This window comes from Talpa europaea (assembly GCF_964194135.1).
Source record: "Talpa europaea genome assembly, chromosome: 7".
Classification (NCBI taxonomy): Eukaryota; Metazoa; Chordata; class Mammalia; order Eulipotyphla; family Talpidae; genus Talpa; species Talpa europaea.
The window spans coordinates 64158930-64177851 of record NC_140074.1 but is presented as its reverse complement, the minus strand read 5'-3'; the positions used below and the strand labels follow the sequence as shown (position 1 = coordinate 64177851).

The 18922-nt window shown below is 48.5% G+C and overlaps 1 protein-coding gene across 5 annotated transcripts in view; it reads right to left on the bottom strand.

The window, feature by feature from the left end:
- ZNF618 (zinc finger protein 618) overlaps positions 1–18922 on the bottom strand; it is a gene marked incomplete at both ends in the record, with an annotated part of 173451 nt that overhangs the window by 3640 nt on the left and 150889 nt on the right. For 2 of the 5 annotated variants that reach the window (XM_084238178.1, XM_084238179.1), the window contains 3 exons: positions 6594–6671; positions 9737–9820; positions 12828–13067. In XM_084238178.1, the coding sequence (XP_084094304.1) occupies positions 6594–6671; positions 9737–9820; positions 12828–13067 (402 nt within the window). The remainder of the gene's footprint in view (positions 1–6593; positions 6672–9736; positions 9821–12827; positions 13068–18922) is intronic. The other 3 variants (XM_084238180.1, XM_084238181.1, XM_084238182.1) reach the window with 2 other exon arrangements.

The following is an 18922-nucleotide window of genomic DNA, read 5'->3' as shown; positions in this document are numbered from 1 at the left end:
GCTTTATTCACAGTATTAAATAATTACATTAAACAAAGAGAAATGTTCATGATCAGTATTGTAGGTTTCCACCTTAACAGACCTAAAAAGGAAGGGGCTGTTGAATCTAAAAACAGAAGAGAGGAATAAATGTAACAGAAAGAAATTAGCAAAATTACAAGCTGGTTCTTTATGAAAAAAAATCAACAAAAAGGATAAACTTTTAGTCAGAAAATCTTTTCAAAAAGCAGCACACAGGGCCTCCCCGGTAGCGCAGCGGTTGAGGGCTGGGTTGCGAGGCTGCCCACAGCCTCTGCAGCGCCGGTTTGATCCCTGGCCGCGGGCGAGGGTCCCACATGGCACACAGACCTCTCCTGCCACGCCCGCTGCTCCCCTCAGCAGTGTACCTCAGTCCTTATGCCTGTTCTGCTCCCAGCTCTGGCTCTGGTGAATTCTCTCACCCTCCCTCGCTTCTGACTGTACCCAGTGCTTGTATAAATAAATAAATAAATCTTAAAAAAAAAAAAAAAAGCAGCACACAAATTATAATTATCAGGAACGAAAGAGGGGACATCACTATAATTCCACAAATGTTAAGGGATTAAAAGTGATTAACAACTTTATGCCAATAAATTTAAGTACTTAAATAAGGTAAATAAATACCCTGAAAGCCCCAAAGCAGCACAGGTGACCCCAGAATAAATAACCTGAAATGGTCCTTTGTCTACTGAAGAAATTAAGTTCACAGTTCAATAACCTCTCACAAGGAAACATCTCCCTATGGACTCACCGGTGAATTTGATCAGTTTAAGGAAGAAATGATACAAATGCTATATAAATTCTTCCCAAAAATGGAAGAGGAAAGCACATCTCCCAAATCATTTTATGAAGTTAATATTCTCCTGTTCCAAAGCTAAAGCAAAACATTACAAGAAAGAGAGACTAATAGCCCTCATAAATGCATGTAAAAATCCTTAACAAAATGTTAGCAAGCTAAACATAGTGATACATAAGAAGAATAATACATCACGACTAGGTGCAGTTTATCCCAGAAATGCAAGTTGGGGTTAATTATAGAAAACCAATCCATGTAACTCCCTATACTAAGAGGAAAAAAAAGAAGAAAAATCATCTCCATGGATATAAATGCACATTAAAATGTGACAAAATTCAACACCCACTCAAGATACAAACTCTCAGTAAACTAGGAAGAGAAGGAAACTTCCTTAACCTGATAAAGGGCATCTCAAAAAACCTTTAGTTTCCTGACCTGAGAGAAATAAAAAGGATTATAAGGAAATGCCAGGAACAAGGACTCCAACAAATTAGATGAAATAGACAAATTCCTAGAAAGACATAAACTACCATGAATTAATAAAAAAGAAGAGGAGGAACCATTTCTCAATTCATTTTATGAGGTATTATTCTGATGTCAAAATAGGCAAAAAAAATAACAAGAAACTACAGCCCGCTCTCCCTTACAAAGACTGACACAAATACACTCATAAATTACAGCAGAGGAAATCTAGCAACAAATATAACAAATTATACACCATGACCAAGTGGGATTTAATCCAGGAATACAAAGTTGATTTAATATACGAAAATCAATGTAACGTATCATATTAATAGAAAAGAGGACAAAATGTACATGATCATAATCAATACAAAGTACTTGACAAAACCATATACCCTTTCATGATGAAAACTCTCAGATAACTAGGAATAAGGGAACCTGATAAAAGGCAACGATAAAAAAGCCAAAGCTAAAATCACTCTTAATGTCTAAGATCAGGAACAAGACAAGAATGTTCACTCTCATCTCTTCATTTTAACAAGTATTAAAGGTTCTAACTGGGGTAATTAGGTAAAGGAAGAAAAAAAGGGCATTCAGAGTATAATGGAGGAGTAAGATTATCTCTCTTTGCAGATGACATGATTGTGTGTAGACCAAAAATTCTATGGAATCCACACACACACACACACACACTATTAGAATTAGTGTATGAGTTCAGTAAGATTGCAGAATACAAGATCAACCCTATACAAAAAACAAAAAAACAATAAATGCTCCAAGATTTAAATTAAGAAAACAATTCCATTTATAATTGCTTTCAAAAGAACAAAATACTTAGGGAGACATTCACAAAAGTGCAAGACTGAAAACTAAAAACATGTTGAAAGGATTCAAAGACTTCAATGCAAAGACATTTCATATTCAAGGATTGGAAAATTTAGTTATTTATTAAAATGGCATACTACTCAAGTTGATCTAGATTCAACATAATCCCTATCAGAATCCCTGTTTGGCTTTTTGGTAGAAATGGATAAACTGATACTAAAATCCATGTAGAAATGCAAGAGAACCAAAAGAGCCACAAAACTAATGAAAAGAAACAAAGTTGGAGGTTTCAAAACTAGTACAAAGCTATAGTAATCGAAGATAGTATGTACCAGCATATGTTCATGGTCAGTTGATTTTTGACAAGGGTGCTAAAAAATTCAGTGGGGAAAAGAAGATTCTTTTCAAAAAATGGTTCGGAGACAATTGGATATCCGAGCATAAAAGAGTGAAGTTGGACCCTACCTTGTACCACATACAAAAATTAATTCAAAAGCAAACACAGACCTAGACATAAGAGTTAAAATTATAAAACTCTTGCAATCAAAACAGAGCTAAGTCTTCATAACTTTGGGATAGACAATGACTTCTTAGAGGACACCAAAAGCACACACAATGAACTTCATCCAAATGGACTTCATTCAAATGAAAACTTCTGCACTTCAGAGGACAGCATCAAGAGAAGAAAAACACAACACAAAAAGGGAGAAAATATTTGCAAATCACCCATCTATAGAGGTCTTATATCTGGGAGATATAAAGAACTTTTATGACTGAATGTTGAAAAGACGAAAAAAAAAATAATCCAAAAAATGGGCAAAGGCTCTGAAGAAGCACTTCTGCAAGGAAAGATATTCAAATAGCCAAGAAGCTCATGAAAAATGGCTCCACATCTGTGGTCATCAGGAATATGCAAACTAAAGCCACACGGGCTATCACTTCTTACGATAGCCAGACTCAAAAGACTCCTTATAACAAGTGCTGTCAAGGTTGTGAAGAAATCAGCACTGCTGGGAATGGAAATATGGTGTGGTCAATTCAGGACACAGTGCAGCAGCTCTGAAAATGGCAAAACAGAGTGAGCACGTGAGCCGGCATTTCCTCTCCTTAGATGTACAACCCAAAGCTAGAATACACGTCCACACCAGGGCTTGACCTGAATGTTCTCAGCATGGTCATTCCTAATAGCCACAAACTGAAGAGCCCTAAATACTCTGTGAAAAGGCTTGCTTTGTAGCTTTAGCTGAAAGTAAGGTTTACTCATGAGTAAGTGTGGCCCCCTATGCAGACACACACACACACACACACACACACACACACACACACGAGTGCACAGCGAGAAAGGCCTGGTTGCAAAGCCAGACTAAAGGGTGTCCTCCAGGGAGGGACCAGCACAGGAAGAAGACTGCACTGGTTCCTGCAGGGAGGTGGGAAAGGTACTTGTTGCTGGGTCCCCTCTTCAAGCATGGCACGGCCTCCGCCTTCACTCCGGAACCCGGTTCAACACGAGAAGATGAGCCCAGAGAGGTCAAGGGACTCCACAGGCTTAGAAATGCAGTGTGGGCATTTCAATTCCTGAAACTGAGTTGCCAACTTGTTTGCTGCCTGAGAAGTCCCCTGTCGCTCTTAGTGCAGTCCTCTGGATTATAATTTAAAGGGGGGCCGGAAGGAACGACCTCTAAAGGGGCTTTGGCTGCACTAACCCCCTCCTGCCTACCTGGTTTAACGCGGTGGTTATCAAGAGGGCCAGGCTCTGGAGGCTCCATGAGAATTGGGATGTTGGTGGACAGTGTAACAACAGTGTAACAGCAGGGCCCCCGGCAAGTTCCCAAGCCACTGAGCACACTTCAGTTTCCATACCTGTCAAGTGGAGCTAATATGGACACCTTAGCTCCAAGGGCTTTTCTGTCGAGCTAATACATTTGAAACTCTTAGAATAAGGTGTGGCACTGCCTAAGAGTGCAAGTGATGTTAGAGACTTCACACAAGCTGTGAGACTTTGGGCCAGTGCCTCTGCTGCATTGTAACCTGGATGAGACAGACAGACAGACAGCAGAAATGCTTCTTCGGGAGACTTGATGAAATAACTCTACCTCACCCGGAACAAGTGCTCGCCAAACGTGTCCCACCTTCAGTATTACTGCCACCAAAGCACGCTCTGAAACTGTCATGGGGCAAGATGGTCTTTCCTACAGCACAGGCAGGAAGTTTATTAATGGGAATTACCCTGTGCCATTCAGCAGCCTCTTAATGAGATCGGTGTTATTCGAGGCTGATCCCCCTTATCAGCAGCGCTGGGAGCCGCGCAGATCATGACGCTTAATTTCTCTCTATGGAGTCAATCCTTTAATCCCGAATCAGCCTGGCTGGGATTCAGCCTGGCTTTGCACTGGATTGCCGGCGAGGCATTCTCTGCCAGCGCTGGACCAGAACAAAGCAGCCCAAAGCCCTAGAGGAAAACAAGTGGAGATGCTGGAGGAGGCGGGGCCACCAGCAGGCACTGGCTGGATTTGCATATTAATGGCCTCCACCCAACTGCCTGATGGGCTGGGAAGCTGACTCTTCCCCTAATTACCTTGGGCTCCCAGAAGCTGGCAGGACAGGTGGAGGATGGGGTATTCCAGAGGTGGAGGAGTGGGGTGGAGGGCTGTCCTGGGTCCAAGAGGAGTGCGGGGGAGTGGTCCTGTTGCCTGCAGCCTTCCCCTGCTGCTGTCACTGGTTGCCCACATGGCTGAGTCTAAATGCCCACAGCCGGCCTTCAAGGCCTTCCCAGGTAAGGGGGATTGGTGGTAAGGGCAAGCAGGAGGAGGGAAGAGTTGGAACCTTGGGATCGAGGGGGGCAGCGGGAGACTGCAGGTCTGAGGGCGCTTGTTTCAGATTGGGTCACTTTCCTGCCTGAGGCCTCACAGCAGGGAGGTCAGGACTGGAGCTCATCTGTCTGGACTGCAAATCCAGCTCTCTCCTGACTTCAATGAGTCAATCAGAAGTAAATTATAGCCCACACCAGGCCCAAGATCCTAGCCAACAGCAGACACCCAATAAATACATGCTGGATGAACTAATGTGCGAATGAAAGCCTGAAGAGAGGTCACACTAACAGGACAGTACCAGGCCTAAAAGAGACAGCCTAGTCCTCATAATGCTCTATGGCAGTCAGGCTAGACCTGGATGAGTCTGGAAGAATAACAAGAGTAATGATAACCACCACTAAGGGTGGCAGGCACTCTCCCCTCAGGCTTCCAGTCCCTCCAGAGTCTTACTTTGAGGTTGGAGTGGCAGGGACTGCGAGCTGACACCCTATTCCCCATTCCTGTTCCCTTTATAGAGGCTTGGGGAACTAAGTGTCACCCAAGGTCTAACGTGGGGAAGGAGGTGCGCCTCTCTTCCCCCACCAAGGAGGACTATGGAGGGAGGATGGAGACACAGATGCAAGGAGCCCGGGCCCCAGACCAACCCAACCAGGCCATGTGCATTGAGCTATGATGTGACTGAGAAACAAACCATATGTCACTCAGAACTGGGGGTCCCTCAGAATTGGGGCTTTATCTGTTACAGCAAACAGTGACTCCCTAATTACAACAGAAACTAGACCAGAAGGAGGTGCTACTGTGACAGAAACCTAACAGGGCGGGTGTCAGTTTGAATGCAGGGGGTCCAGAGTGAGGGTGCAGGTCCTGTGAACTGAGCTGGCAAGATGGCAAAATCGCCCAAGAAAGGTTGTCCAGGGCCTCCCTGGTGGCACAATGGGTTAAGACACAACCTATGAAGCTGTCTGCAGCCTCAGCAGCATGAGCACTCCTCAGAGTGCTCCCTGGCAGGCCAGGGAGCAACCCACATGGCGCAGCAGACCTCTCCTGACTCACCCGCTGCTCCCCTCAGCAGTATATTTCAGTAGATCTGCCTGTTCTGTTCCCCACTCTGTCTCTGGTGAATCCTCTCACCCCCCCCACCTCTGACCTGTACCCCAGCTCTTGTATACATAAATAAATCTTTAAAAAGAAAAAAAAAAAAGAAAGAAAGGTTGTCCAGACAGCAGTGGTTCTCAAGTACAGAAGTGCTGTCCCTGGACTGGCAGAAAAGCAGGGCCAGAGGACTTACCAGAAACGACATTCCTAGGCCCCACCTTACACCCATGGAATTCAGGGGGGAGCCTGGAAATCTGTGCTTTCCCTTCTCCCTGGTGGCTCTGAGGAGTGCTCAAGTTTGAGGACAGTGCTTTGTGGGAAAGAGCATCAGTGGGCAAAGGACTCTGCTCTGAAATGGGCTGAGGCCCGATACCCTGAGCAGACACCACTCCACCCCCACCTCCTGCCTCTGCATGCCTTCTTCAGCTCCACCCCCTACTCTGATGGTGCTCCCTCAGAGCACGCTGCCTCCCCCCCCAATACAGACCCCTGCTGCATCCTCATGGCCTGGCGGGTGCTCCCCGAGGGTGGCCGCTGGTGTGAGGATGAGCCCGGGAGGGGCGTAGGTGGGTGGGCGAACCCCTCACCTGCATGCGACTGCATGTGCTCCAGTAGGTTGTTGTAGAACTGGAACTGGATCCCGCAGGCACCGCACGTGTAGGGTTCTGGGGAAGAGACGAAGCAGTTGTATTAGGGGCCAAGCAAGTCCAGGCACTCCAGCTTTGGAAGTGGGAACCAAAACACACACTGGGGTTCCGCCCTCGGGGCTCCAGGCCCAGACTGTCTGTACCCCCATCACTAACTACATTGAGAGAGGCTACAGGAAGGAAGGAGCGGTGGAGAGGAGATGTGCAGATACAGAGGCCATCGAAGCCAATCAGGCAGGTATTTATTGAGTGCTTACTGTATGCCAGGCATGTTCTGGGCATTGGGGACGGGTTGGGGAGAACAGAGAACACCACCAAGGACTACAGCTGTCTGGGGGCAGAGCCGGACCTGGTCCCACAGCCGTCTCTTTGCCATGGAGGCACAGAGGGCCACTGATTGCTGAGTGAACACATGAAGGATGCTCGGAAACAAGAGGGCAGGCTCAGCGGGACCCCGGAGAAGGGGGTAAAGGTAGAGAAGGCCACAAAGAGCAAGAGGAAACGGGGCTGAGAGGAGGAAAGGAAGCGGAGAGAGGGCAGGAGGGCGGGAGGAAAAGAGAATGTAGGCCGGTGCCCGGTACCCTTGATCCCAGCACCCAAGTCAGGGCCTGGCACAGGGCAGAGGGGAAGGAAGGAAGAAGGGGTGCAAGAAAGAGTGAGTGAGAGAGAGGCAGAGGCTGGCTGAGAGGGGGCTTAGAAGAGGTATCTGAGGCTGCCCCCTGGGTAGGGGTGGGGAGTCTGCTCCCGCCAGGGTTGGGGGTAGCGGAGGCAGGCTTGCCAAGTCAGGGCTCTTCCCCCTTGGGCCCCTGTCCAAACTCCTCCTCACCCCCCTCCCAGGGCTGGAACTTCCTTCTGCCTCCATCACCAGTCTACCTGGGAGGGGGCCCAGGTCAGCCGCTCCTGGAAGAGTAGGCTGAGTTCACTCCCTGCCCTGCCTCGCCCTCTCCAGCCCCCCGGGAGACCATCACTTACTCTGTAGGAGAGGGAAAGGATTGGAAATCAGGGGACTTGCAGTTTCTGCAAAAGAGAAACAGTTTAGCTAAGTCTCTTCCAGCGCTCTGCTCTGAGCTGCCTGTCAGTATTTCTCTTCTTGAAGAGAGAGCCAGAGAGAGCTCTCTGGCTCTCTCTGAGTGTCTGGCTCTCTCTGAGTGGGGGTGTCTGAGAGCCAGGCTTGTGTTCTGGGGTGGGGATGGGTCCTAGGCAGGGCAAGAGCAGCTGGGGTCACTCTCAATTATAAGAAAGCAGGTCCACAGGCGTTAGTGAGGAAGTACCACGTAGCTGCCCATTTTGGACAGGGAGCTGGCAGATGCTTCCCAGTCCTGGCACCAGGGTGGGGATGTTTGGCACTGAACACAGGGGCAGCCAGAGAGGGCTGCGCTTCGGAGGGCTTCTGCTTACAGGGATTCCCCGATGCTTCCTTCCCCGATGAGGTGGTGCCAGGTGAGCTTCAGAGGCAAGAGGCAGCCACAGGGGCCTGACAGACTAGTCCAGAAGTCCTGGCTTCCCCACTTACTGCCTGGGACCCGGGGCAACAGCCTCTCCTGAGCCTCATCTAAAGATGGGGCTAACCCTAAGACTAACCCTGACGGGGCCGTGGGGAGGATGCACACACACAGCTCTGAACACGTGCCAGGCACATAGTAAGCGCTCAATAAATGGTGGCTGCCGGCGTGGGGCAGCACTTTACACGGCCGTTCCCAGTTCCGGCCGTTCCCAGTTCTGAGAATCAGCTCTGGTGGAAGGAGGGCTCGGGGGTGTGGCCCAGAGGGTGCGGACGCAGCTTCCTGGCAACTGCAGTTCCAGTGCTGGCTCTACCCACCCTCTGTGGCTTCAGGCAAGCCAACTGGTGGAGAGGCAGTGTGAGTTATGTTTCTCAAAAGGGTGAATGAAATAGCTTGGAAAAACTGATATAGTCTCTGTTGTATAAGGGATCATGTCCACATTATCAAGGGCCCCCACAGTACCCCTCACTCCCTTTCTTAGTGTGCTCATCAAATCACCAGGTTTAAACGAAAGAAAGACAACCACCAAAAAGTCCTACCATGTGAGCGTGTGATTCAGGCAGAGAACCCGCTGAATGTTCACGGCCACAGGGTGAGCCTTGGGGAAGACATACCCAAGTAACCAACCCGTAGGGGCAGCTGGGGCTCAAGCCTCAGCTGGAGATTGATTCTGGAGCTCAGGGGCCCTTCAAGTCTGTGCTGCTGGATGTTTCACAAAGTCCCTGACTGATGGCGGGCCACATCTATCATATACCTTACACCCTGGCTGTGCCCGGCATGGTGCCAGGTGCAGGCCAACACCTAATTTGGTGAATTTAAACTTCAATCATGCAGGAAAGTAAGTGAGCAACCAAAGTGTCAGAATTCGTTTCCCATCCTGACTGACCCTCATTGTGCGGACTGGCCTGCTGTGCCTTTCTCAGATAGACCACCCATGGTTAGCTGCCAGCTGCTCCCAGGTCTGGGTGGGGAGAGTGGCCTTTGGGGCTCTCAATTTAAGGTGTTCTAGGCTCTGCCAGGATCCTCACAACATAGCCACCAGGGGGCGCCAAAACACCATCAGGAGCCTCACAGAAACCCTGTAGTGACTGAAAGGAGCCTTCAGGTAGTATCAGGTCCCAAGTGGAGCCAGAACTCGGGTCTCTGGCTCTCAGGCCACAGCTTTCTACTGCCTCTCTCTCCCTTTGCCACTCCTGAAAGACTAGTGACATTCCCTCAATGAAACAAAAGTGACTCAGGCCCAACACTCAGGGGTCATCTGAATAGATATGGAAGGCTTTGGAGAAGGGAGAGGGCCTGTCTTCACTGGGGGTGTGTGTGTGTGTGTGTGTGTGTGTGTGTGTGTGTTAGGGACACAGGGGGAGTCCCCAGTTGGCCCTGAGGCCCAGAGGAATGTCTTTGAAAGGAAAGGCCCTTCCCAAATCTGCCTGGTCCTGGCCTCCAAATTCTTTGGCCCCAGCTCCCTGCCTCATCACGTTCACCCCAGCCCACAGAACACCTGCTGCCCCGTGGGTAGGAGCAGATGGAGGCAGAGAGAGGCAGCAGGCATGGCACAAGACAGCTGTTGCAGGGCACACTCACCGCTGGAGTTTTGGGAACTGCTATTCGTCTCTTCAAAGTGGTTTTGTGCTTTGCCTTCTACTCTCCGACTGAAAGCGCTTTCTGCTGGGTGGGGACACGAGAGATCAAGGGAAAACGATGGTGACTGGTCAGCACTTGTTCAAGGGGAGGGGCAGGTCAGAGGCAGCTCAGTGGCTGGCATCCCCCCAGGGATGGGAAGCGCCAGGGCTCTAAGCTGTGAACTAGCTTGGTGGGGGGCTCCAAATGCCACCTGCTGGCTCTTCGGTCTCAACTGAGTTGCCTGATACAGGACCCCAGATGATCCACCCTGCGGGTGCCCAGAAAAGGTGGAGGCCAGCCTGGGGTGTGTGTGTGCTGTCTGAGAACAGAGGTAACCTAGCCAAGTAAGCATATGGCAAATGGGCCCAAGTCTTCCCATCTCTGGCCCCTGGGGAGCCACATTTGTGACACTAAGTCATTCGGCCCCTCCCCCCACGACTATTCCCTCTGCCAGATTCTGCTGCCACTGGCCCCACCAAGGAGCAGGCAGGTGAGTTCTCCTGGTGGTGGCTTTGACACAGCAGGTGGGGCAGGTAGCCAGGTCCAGCTCCACATGCCGAGTGTCACCGGGAGGCCAGGAGGGATCCTGGGGGCACAAGTGCAAGACCATGTAGGGAACCAGTCAGGGTTCTGGAAACCTTGGCATGCAGAGATGGGGTCTCATGGGTGGAAAACACCTACTCAGTAACTACCCCCGCCCCCACCCCGCCGCCCACAGAATGTCATAGTTGGAGACAGCTTGGCTTTCCCAAGAAGTTAGGGGCACAATGGGCTGCTGCATGCTCTGGGAAGAAAGGGTTTCTGGGAAGAAGTCAATTAGGGATGAGCAGCCCACCTGCCCTTCTTAAAGGGAAACAAATGACAAGAGGGTATCAAAGGCTGACCACAGAGATCCACTTAGCTTTGTTTACCAAGCCATCCCAGGCATAAATGGTCACTGAAGTTCATTCTTAAAACATCAAATTTCTTAATATCCCTACAGTGGTGATCCCAGGATCCCACTTTGGGAAATGACACCCAGTCTACGCTATGCCAGAAGGGAAAGAGCAAGGCCTAGGGGCATGCGACAGGCAGCCACAGGGTCTGCCCAGTGCCTGGCCCTGCGTCCCAGGGACACTTCCCAGGCCTCCTTTCTGCAGGGGCTGTTGACAACATCACATACCTGAGAACGCCTGGGCTGAGAGCTATGCATTTGCCCGTCTCAAGACACCACACTGTGTAAACTGGCAGAGAAAGCCCCTGATTCTTTGTTCAGGGAAGGGGGGATTCTCACTTACTGAGCACCTATTATGTGCACCTAGCATGACCCAGAACTTTACATCCATGGTCTCCCCGAATCCTCCCAATAGCTCTATGATGTCCATACTGCTATTCCCATTTTACAGGTGAAAAAGCAGAGGAAAGTGACACTGTCAAGTCTCTGGCTTCTCCATCTTAATCCTGTGTGTGCTGGGGGTGGCTAGCTATCTGTGGATGAATTTCCTGCAGGCCAAGCAACATACTGGAAGAACCCAGTCCAATGAGGTTGCAAACTCTTAACATTAGTGCCCTGTTGCCCAGCTGACAATGCCAAGTTTGACAACTGCCTATCCCTGGCTTGGGCAGCTCTGGTTGAAAAGCAGCAGGCGGGACCACAGGTACACCTGCAGACATGCCGTTCTAGAGTGACAAGGGTGCTGACAGCTTCCAGCTCTAACATACAGGCTCCTGCTCATGACCTTGTCTTCTGCTCTGCCAAGCTGATAAAGGCAAGTGTGAACCCCACAAAGCAGTCAGGTCATACAGAGGCAGCAAGAGGCACACCCCAGATCTCTCTGGGAGCTTACTCAGCCACACCAACACAGGCCACAGGCAGAAACCATACCTGTACAAACCGTCAGCCACAAGATCAAGGGTAGAAGCTGAGGCAGAATCCACCAGCGATGAGCTAGGATGACCAGTCTGTTTCTAACTTACGACTACTTTTGTGAAAACACAAAAGCTACTGACTTTTCTTAATACAGTACCTTAAAAACTATCACTTTCAGGGTTGATCAACTACTTTCTTTTTGGGAAATCTAATGGGGCCTCTATAGGCCAATGGAAGGCCCAGGGTCCCAAACACAACAGTTTCCTACCCTACAACCTACAGACCCAGGCAGGCAGCCCAAGGTTCATTCCATTCAGGTCTGAATTAGGATTCCTCATAGCTGGTACTCAGCGTAGTCCGTCTTAGCAGCTTTCCTGGGGGAAATGCTATGACCCTTTCATGCCTTCTCGAACCAGAGGCATTTCCCTCACAGATGCAGCAAACACCAGCCCGACAGCCACTGCTTCCCCAGGCCATGGTTATGGAGGGGGACGGGGAGAGAACAGAACTCCCAGCCAAGCTCTCTGCTTCGTGGAGAGCAGCTCTTCGCAGAAATGTGCTTTTAGATTGGGTTTTCTGAAAGATGCAAATTCATGCCAAGCGGGTCCAGCAGGTGGTGTAAATGGATGAACTGGGCTGAATGTAAGATGGACAACAGTGTGATCACAATGAGAAATGACACCTGCCACGTGGCCACTGTGCTGGGGAGGTGGGAGGGAGTGGTGGGGTCTGTGGAAAATTGGAATGCACTTGCTCTATTAAAGGAGGCAGCTGTGACCCAGCCCCAAGCCAACTGCTGTCCTGCCAGATGGCCAGAAAGTGGGCCCAGGACCACCAGATTGACTTTTCCAAGTCAGCTAGAAAGCAGAAGTTTTGCATAAAATCTCCCAGCATTCAAATGTTAGCAATTGGGAAAAATAAGTTTTAACCCCTTGGGCCATGACTTGGGGAAAAAATACTTTCCTGTTTAAAAAAGACAGTTTGCAAACCATCTTGCACAACCCTCTGATTTAGGGTAAGAAAACCTTGGCTCAGAGGGGGTAGGTGGCTGGTCCCAGTCACAGTCAGTCAGAGGCAGAGCTGAGACTCTTCACCCACCTCCACTGTCGCTCTTGCAAGGGAACAATGACCCCGGGCACAGCTGTGGCAGGTGGGAGAAGGGTGGGGAGTGGAGGAGGGGTGGGATACATAGGCCATTGGTACCTGCGGTTGCCTTGCTTGCCGGAGATCCCGAATTTGGAGTGCGGAACGTCTGGGTTTGGGTGGCTGGAGGGGTGCGGTGTAAGAGGGTGGCGCATCGGACCACGGAGGCCGGAGCTTTTTTCCCCGACTGGTTCGTCTGGGTCTTCGTTGCCACGAAGCGTGGAGACGGGGAGACCTCTGGATGTGAACACTCAGAGCCCGTGTCTGGATCATCCGGTGGCTCCCACCCGGGGGCGGTACCTGAGAGGGTCACGCTCTCAGTCCCTGAGGGCCCCTGGAGCTTTCTCAGAGAGGGGCCTCTCCGGCCACAGACTCGTGGGGTGAAACCTCCTATGGGCCCACGGAGAGCCAAGGCTTTTGCCCCCAACCTGACTCAAGAAAGTGGGAGTGTAGAATGATCCCTACTTCTCCTCAAGGGAGATGCTCAGTTAACTGAAGGCCACTGACCAGCCCACTGTGTGGGTCACCCGTAAGCCTAGAACAGCCCAGGTTCTGAGTGTCAAAGAGCCCAGCCTGTGACTTACACTTAGGACACCTGTACTAGTTAACCCAGGCCCAAGTACGTTTTCTAGAACATTTGGAAGGAAAGTGGGCTTGGAAGTAAGGGCAGGAAGCAGAGAGGCAGAGACACACCAGGGTTGCCTGGTCTGGTAGTGAGAAGTGGAGGAACCCCATGCCACCAGAGGTCTTAGGGGGAGGGGCTGTGAGTGATCCCTGGGTGTGACTGGGAACTGCTGCTCTCAGTGGACTCAGCCCCAAGATGACACTTTCCCTGGACTATGTGCAGCAGTACTGGCTGGCATGTGGGGAAGATCACATCCACCTTCCCCAGACTCCTGCCTCCCTCACCTGAATTCCTCCTGCCTCCCTCACCTGAATTCTCTGCAGAAGTGGGAATCCCTGAGACCCCAAGCTGACACTCAAGTGGTCTCTACCCCTGGTGGTCTTGGGCAGGCAGTAATGGGTGTCTCTCACTGCCCAGGGCCAGAATAACCTGGATGGCAAACCCCTGAACCTGGCCACACTGCCATTCAAAACAAGGGGGGAGGAGGCAGTGATCTTATCGTTTTCACTTGAAAGCCGGGGGTGGGGGGGAATTCAGCAGCAAGTGAAGGGATCCCCTTTGGTGGACTCACAGAATCCACAGGACTCAGTAATGTTCCGAGGGAACCATCTTGACCAGAGCCTGACTAAGCATCACAGCACCGTGCAGTGCTCCCTTGCTTCTGGGGAAGGAGGAGCAGCCCCTACTCCCAGGACAGTGTCCACCTGATCATACAACATCCTGCCTGTGGCTTTCAGAGCCAAGAAATTAAAAGGCGCTCTCTGGGCCTCCACCTCTGCCACCCCTGGCACAGATGAGGAGCTGCCCCATGCAGCAGAACTTCCTCTGCTGGGCTTCGCTCCCAGCTGGCCTTTTAGGGGGAGGGAGTCACCCACCTTCACACACAGGTGCCAGAGGCCAGGAGCTGCAGTGATGGTCCCCTAAGTGAACCTTTGCCCATCGCCCCAGCCCCAGAGGGAATCCCCAAGGCCTTGGTCTGTAGAGAATACAGGTGACCCTCACTACCTCCAGGCCCGCTCTCCAGAGTCTCACTTTCCATCCAGGGACTAGAGAGATCCTGGTGGGGAAGGAGCGTCCCTATGTTCCCTTGGTCTCTTGGCCCCCTCTCCCAGACCCTCTCAAGGACCTTAGAGACCCCCACATCCAATCAGCAGGTGGCTCATCTCACAATTTCTTTTCTTTTTTTCAGTCTCAGAATAGATGTACACGTCAGAGGTAGGTGCCCAGATTCCATGTCTGCTTTCCCTCTGACGCTCAGGTTGGGATGGTGGCTGGTGCTTCACTGTACCAGCAGCAGCATTAAGTATGGAGTGAGGCCCACACACCTCTGCACCCAGGGTCTATGACCTTTGTGCCCCATGGCCTTGGACTCTTCCCCTCTCTTGCCTTTCATCTCCCAATTCATCTCCACTGATCAAAATGGGGTGCAACCATCTCTGTGCTACCAACCTCACAAGCATTTTGTGAGGATCCAGAAGCACCTTAAATGGTAAACTATTCTTCAAATGTGAGCAGCCATTACTGGCAGTTTTGAGGGATAAGGAAGCCAAGGCCCAGATAGTTAACACAATTCTGGCCACACAGAGTTAGTGCCAGGATGGAGCAGAGCTCAGCCTGCTGGTGGGTCAAGCTCATGGGGTGTCCTACTGCACTGGCCCGCACATACTGGGGACCTGGGCACATGCGCCACAGAATTTCTGAAAAACTGAGCACATCGCTTTCCCTCCTAGGCTTTAGTCTCTATCTTGCAGAATGATTTCTAGGAAAGCCTCCGGATCAGACAGACCCTTCCATGATCTACAATTCCTGCTGCCGAGATCCTGGCATTCCATGTGTGAGCGTCCCCTCCTTCCCTGTCGCAGGGTGCTCAGGGATACCATGAAGCACACGAATGACTAAGCTCCAGGGATCACCTGTTAGCTCCAACCACTCAGCCCAGGACCTCTGACATTCTACAGTATCTCAAGTTGCATGGCCACTGCATCTGCTATTCCTTCTGCCTTAACTGTTCTTTCCTTCCATTTTTATCTGGGTAACCACTGCTGGTCCTACATATCTCCCCTTAAGCTCACTTCCTCTGGTAGCCTCCCTGATACCCCACCAGGTCATTTATACTTTGGTCCCTTTTCTTGCCAAGAATTGGTCAACACTGATAATGATGCCTGATATGAACTTTAGGTCGATGCCTCTTTCCCTATTGGCCTGTATGCTGCATGAGGGCAAGACTGCCAGTCTGAACAACCACGCACTCAGTGCCTGGCTTATTCCCTGGCACACAGTAAATATTCCATAGATATCATAATATCAGGAAATCAAAGCATGAATGGCCAGGGAAGTGAAACTCATACCCACTTAAGCAGAGCACAGAGATGGAATGTCCAAGGGAAGACATCAGAAGCCACTTCACATATTACCCTCCCCTGGATCTCCAGGGTCTATCTAAGGCAGATGGGGACACACAAGTGTGGAGAGGTACAGGCACCGCTCCAGGAATAGAAAGCAGGTTGGGTTGATCCTGGATGAACTTCCTGAGCTCCTAATTCACTTCCCTCAACAGTTGTTTCATTTGTTGACCTCATGTAGAATGTTTTCAGGCTGGAATCTCTACCTGGGCTTTCACCAAAAAGGGAAGATTTTCAGATAGTCTGGTGGATTGTCCTTGTAAGAAACCCATTTGACACTAAACAAAAAAGATTATATATGAGAGCTCTGTGATTTCCCCTTTCTGTAAAACTGAGAATTTGCCTGGATTCACAAAATACAGGATTCAAATTCTCAAATATAAGGATTGGACATAAGCAAGCATGAAGCTGAGAAGATGGAGAGACCAGGGGTCTTCCTAAAAACTTACTAGGTGGTAGGGTGGGGGGTTATGCATTCAAGGTAAATGGGAATAGACTGTTTAAAGACTGAAGTGAGAACAAATGGGAGACGTGATGCGAGATAAGTCCAATACGGGAAACCTTGTAGATTTGAATCTTAGAGAGAGAGCTGGAGACCTTACTCTCTGGCCATGACGGAGTAACTGGTGTAGGACCAGTCCTCCCCCATATTCAACTGTAAAGCTGGGGATAATACATGAAACAAATTTTCAGACCTTGAACAGTAGGTGGATCAGGACTGTGGTCCGTGAAGGAAGACCTGCCGTGAGCCCCTGGTCACTCCAGCTCTCTGCCTGGAGATACCTCTGGGCCACGGTACAGACGTGGAGCCCAAAGGAAACACTGCAATCCTGTTGAACTGAGGAGACATTATCAGAGTTCAGGGCTTCTGTGGTGGCTGGAATTTGCAGGGTAGAGTAACAAAGAAGAGGGAATCATATAATAAAAGAACTCTAGGAATGTACAGATGGGCCTCTTAAAGTCTTTGGCTGGATGCCAAACTGATTTGTGCAGAAGGAGCCTCTACAAAGCCCTACAGCAAACAGCTACTGGGGGGCCATGATGATGAATGAGAATTCAGAGGTCACACAAGGTGAGGTGTCTGAGCTCTCACTTGCCAAAGAGGAGAGACCTTGCTGAATACCTTGAGCACTCAGATGAGACCCAGAAAGGCCATGCCTTAGAAGGATGCTTTAACCCTAGAAATAAGGACTATTCTAGACCTGTCCCAACACAGCTCAAAAAATCAGTCTTTAAAATATCAAGCTGATCTCTAAGTAAAATAACTGACTACCAGAGAAAAGTTTATCATGTTTCAAAGGAAGACAACAAAATCTAGACACTCAACAACACAGCATCCACAATGTGCAGTATGGAACAAGAAGTATTACCAGGGAAAACAGGAAAATGAGACTAATAATCCAGAGAAGAAAAAACTGTCACTGGAACCACACATCGATGGCATGAGGAATTAGCAGATAAGGACTTTGAAATAGCTACTGTAAATATGCACAAAGGTTTAAAGGATAATATAATGAGAACATGATATAAAAAGGAACAAGATGGAACTTATACAGATAAAAAAATATGATAGCTGACATAAAAAAATGACCTGATGGATTTTCTAATAAAACAGATTAGAGACTATGGGAGATGATATTGGTGACTTTGAAGGCAGAACTAGAAAAGCATCAAATTGAAGCACAAAGGGAAAACAAGGCTGAAAAACTGAATAGAACTTCAGTTGATATGTTCATCAAACAGTATAAAAATATATATAATTAAAGTCACAATGGGAGAAGAGAGAGAGACAGGGGAAGAAAAATATTTGAAGAAGTACTGGGTTGAAAATTTCCCAAGGGTGATGAAAAATATAAACTCACATATCCAAGAAGATCAGCGAACCCCAAATGAAATAAACACAGAAAACCATACAATATAATGAAATTGCTGAAAACCAACAGTATAAACATTTAAAAGTATACAGAGGAAAGAGACATTAAATGTAGAATACCAATCAGAATTATCTGATTTCACATCAGAAAAAATATAAGCCAAAATACAAAAGAATGACATTTTTATAATGCTGAAAGAAAAAATTCTCAGCCTAGAATTTCCTATCCAGAGAAAATATCCTTCAAAACACAGAAACATTTTCAGTTAAGAGAATATTTAACCTACAGACCTACATATAAGAAATGTTAAAGGAAATTCCTCAGGTAATAAAGGAAATGATAAGAGATAAAATTTAAATTTATTTAAGAAAAGGAAATTGTTCAAAGAAAAAAGAATAATTGTTGGGCTCATAATATGTAGGCATATATGTATAAGAACAACACCAAGGACAGTAAGGCAGTAAAAACTCTTTAAGATTATTACATTGATATGTGATATGATATAGATTCATAATAGGCTGTATATATTATAAGCCACAGAGTAACCACTAAAAGAGTACTGTATTGCTAGGAAAGAGGAAAAAAACCTTTTTTTTAAAGATTAATTTTTATTTATACAAGAGTTGGGGTACAGGTCAGAGTCGTGGAAGGGTGAGAATATTCACTAGAGACAGAGCCAGGGAGCAGAACAGGCAGACAGACCAAAAGCACTGCTGGGGGGAGCAGTGGGCGAGGCAGAAGAGGTCTGCTGCGCCATGTGGGATTCTCCCTAGCAGGCCAGCAATCAAACCGGCACTGCGGAGGCTGTGGACAGCTTCACAGCGCTGTGCTCAACCCGCTGCGCCACAGGGAGGCCCAAGAGGAAAAAAATCTTAATATCAAAGAAGGCAAGAAAATGAAAGATGTGTAATAGAAGAAACATAAAATGATAAACTTAAAACCAATCACAGCATATACTATATTAAATGTAAATGGATTAAACATTTCAAATAAAAAGCAGGGATTGCCAGGTTGAATAAAGGAGTGAAAACCAATTACACACTTTCAATATAAAGAAACAGATTAAAAGAAAAGGATGAAAAGAGATATACTATGCAAACAATATTTCTAAGAAGGCTATAGTGGCCATGTTAAATGAGATAAAGTACATTCCAGAACAATAAATATTTCCAAAGATGAAAAAGGGCATTGCATAATATAAAAAGACAGAATGTCCTTGAGTGTATGCACTTTAAAAACAAAGTTTCAAAATAC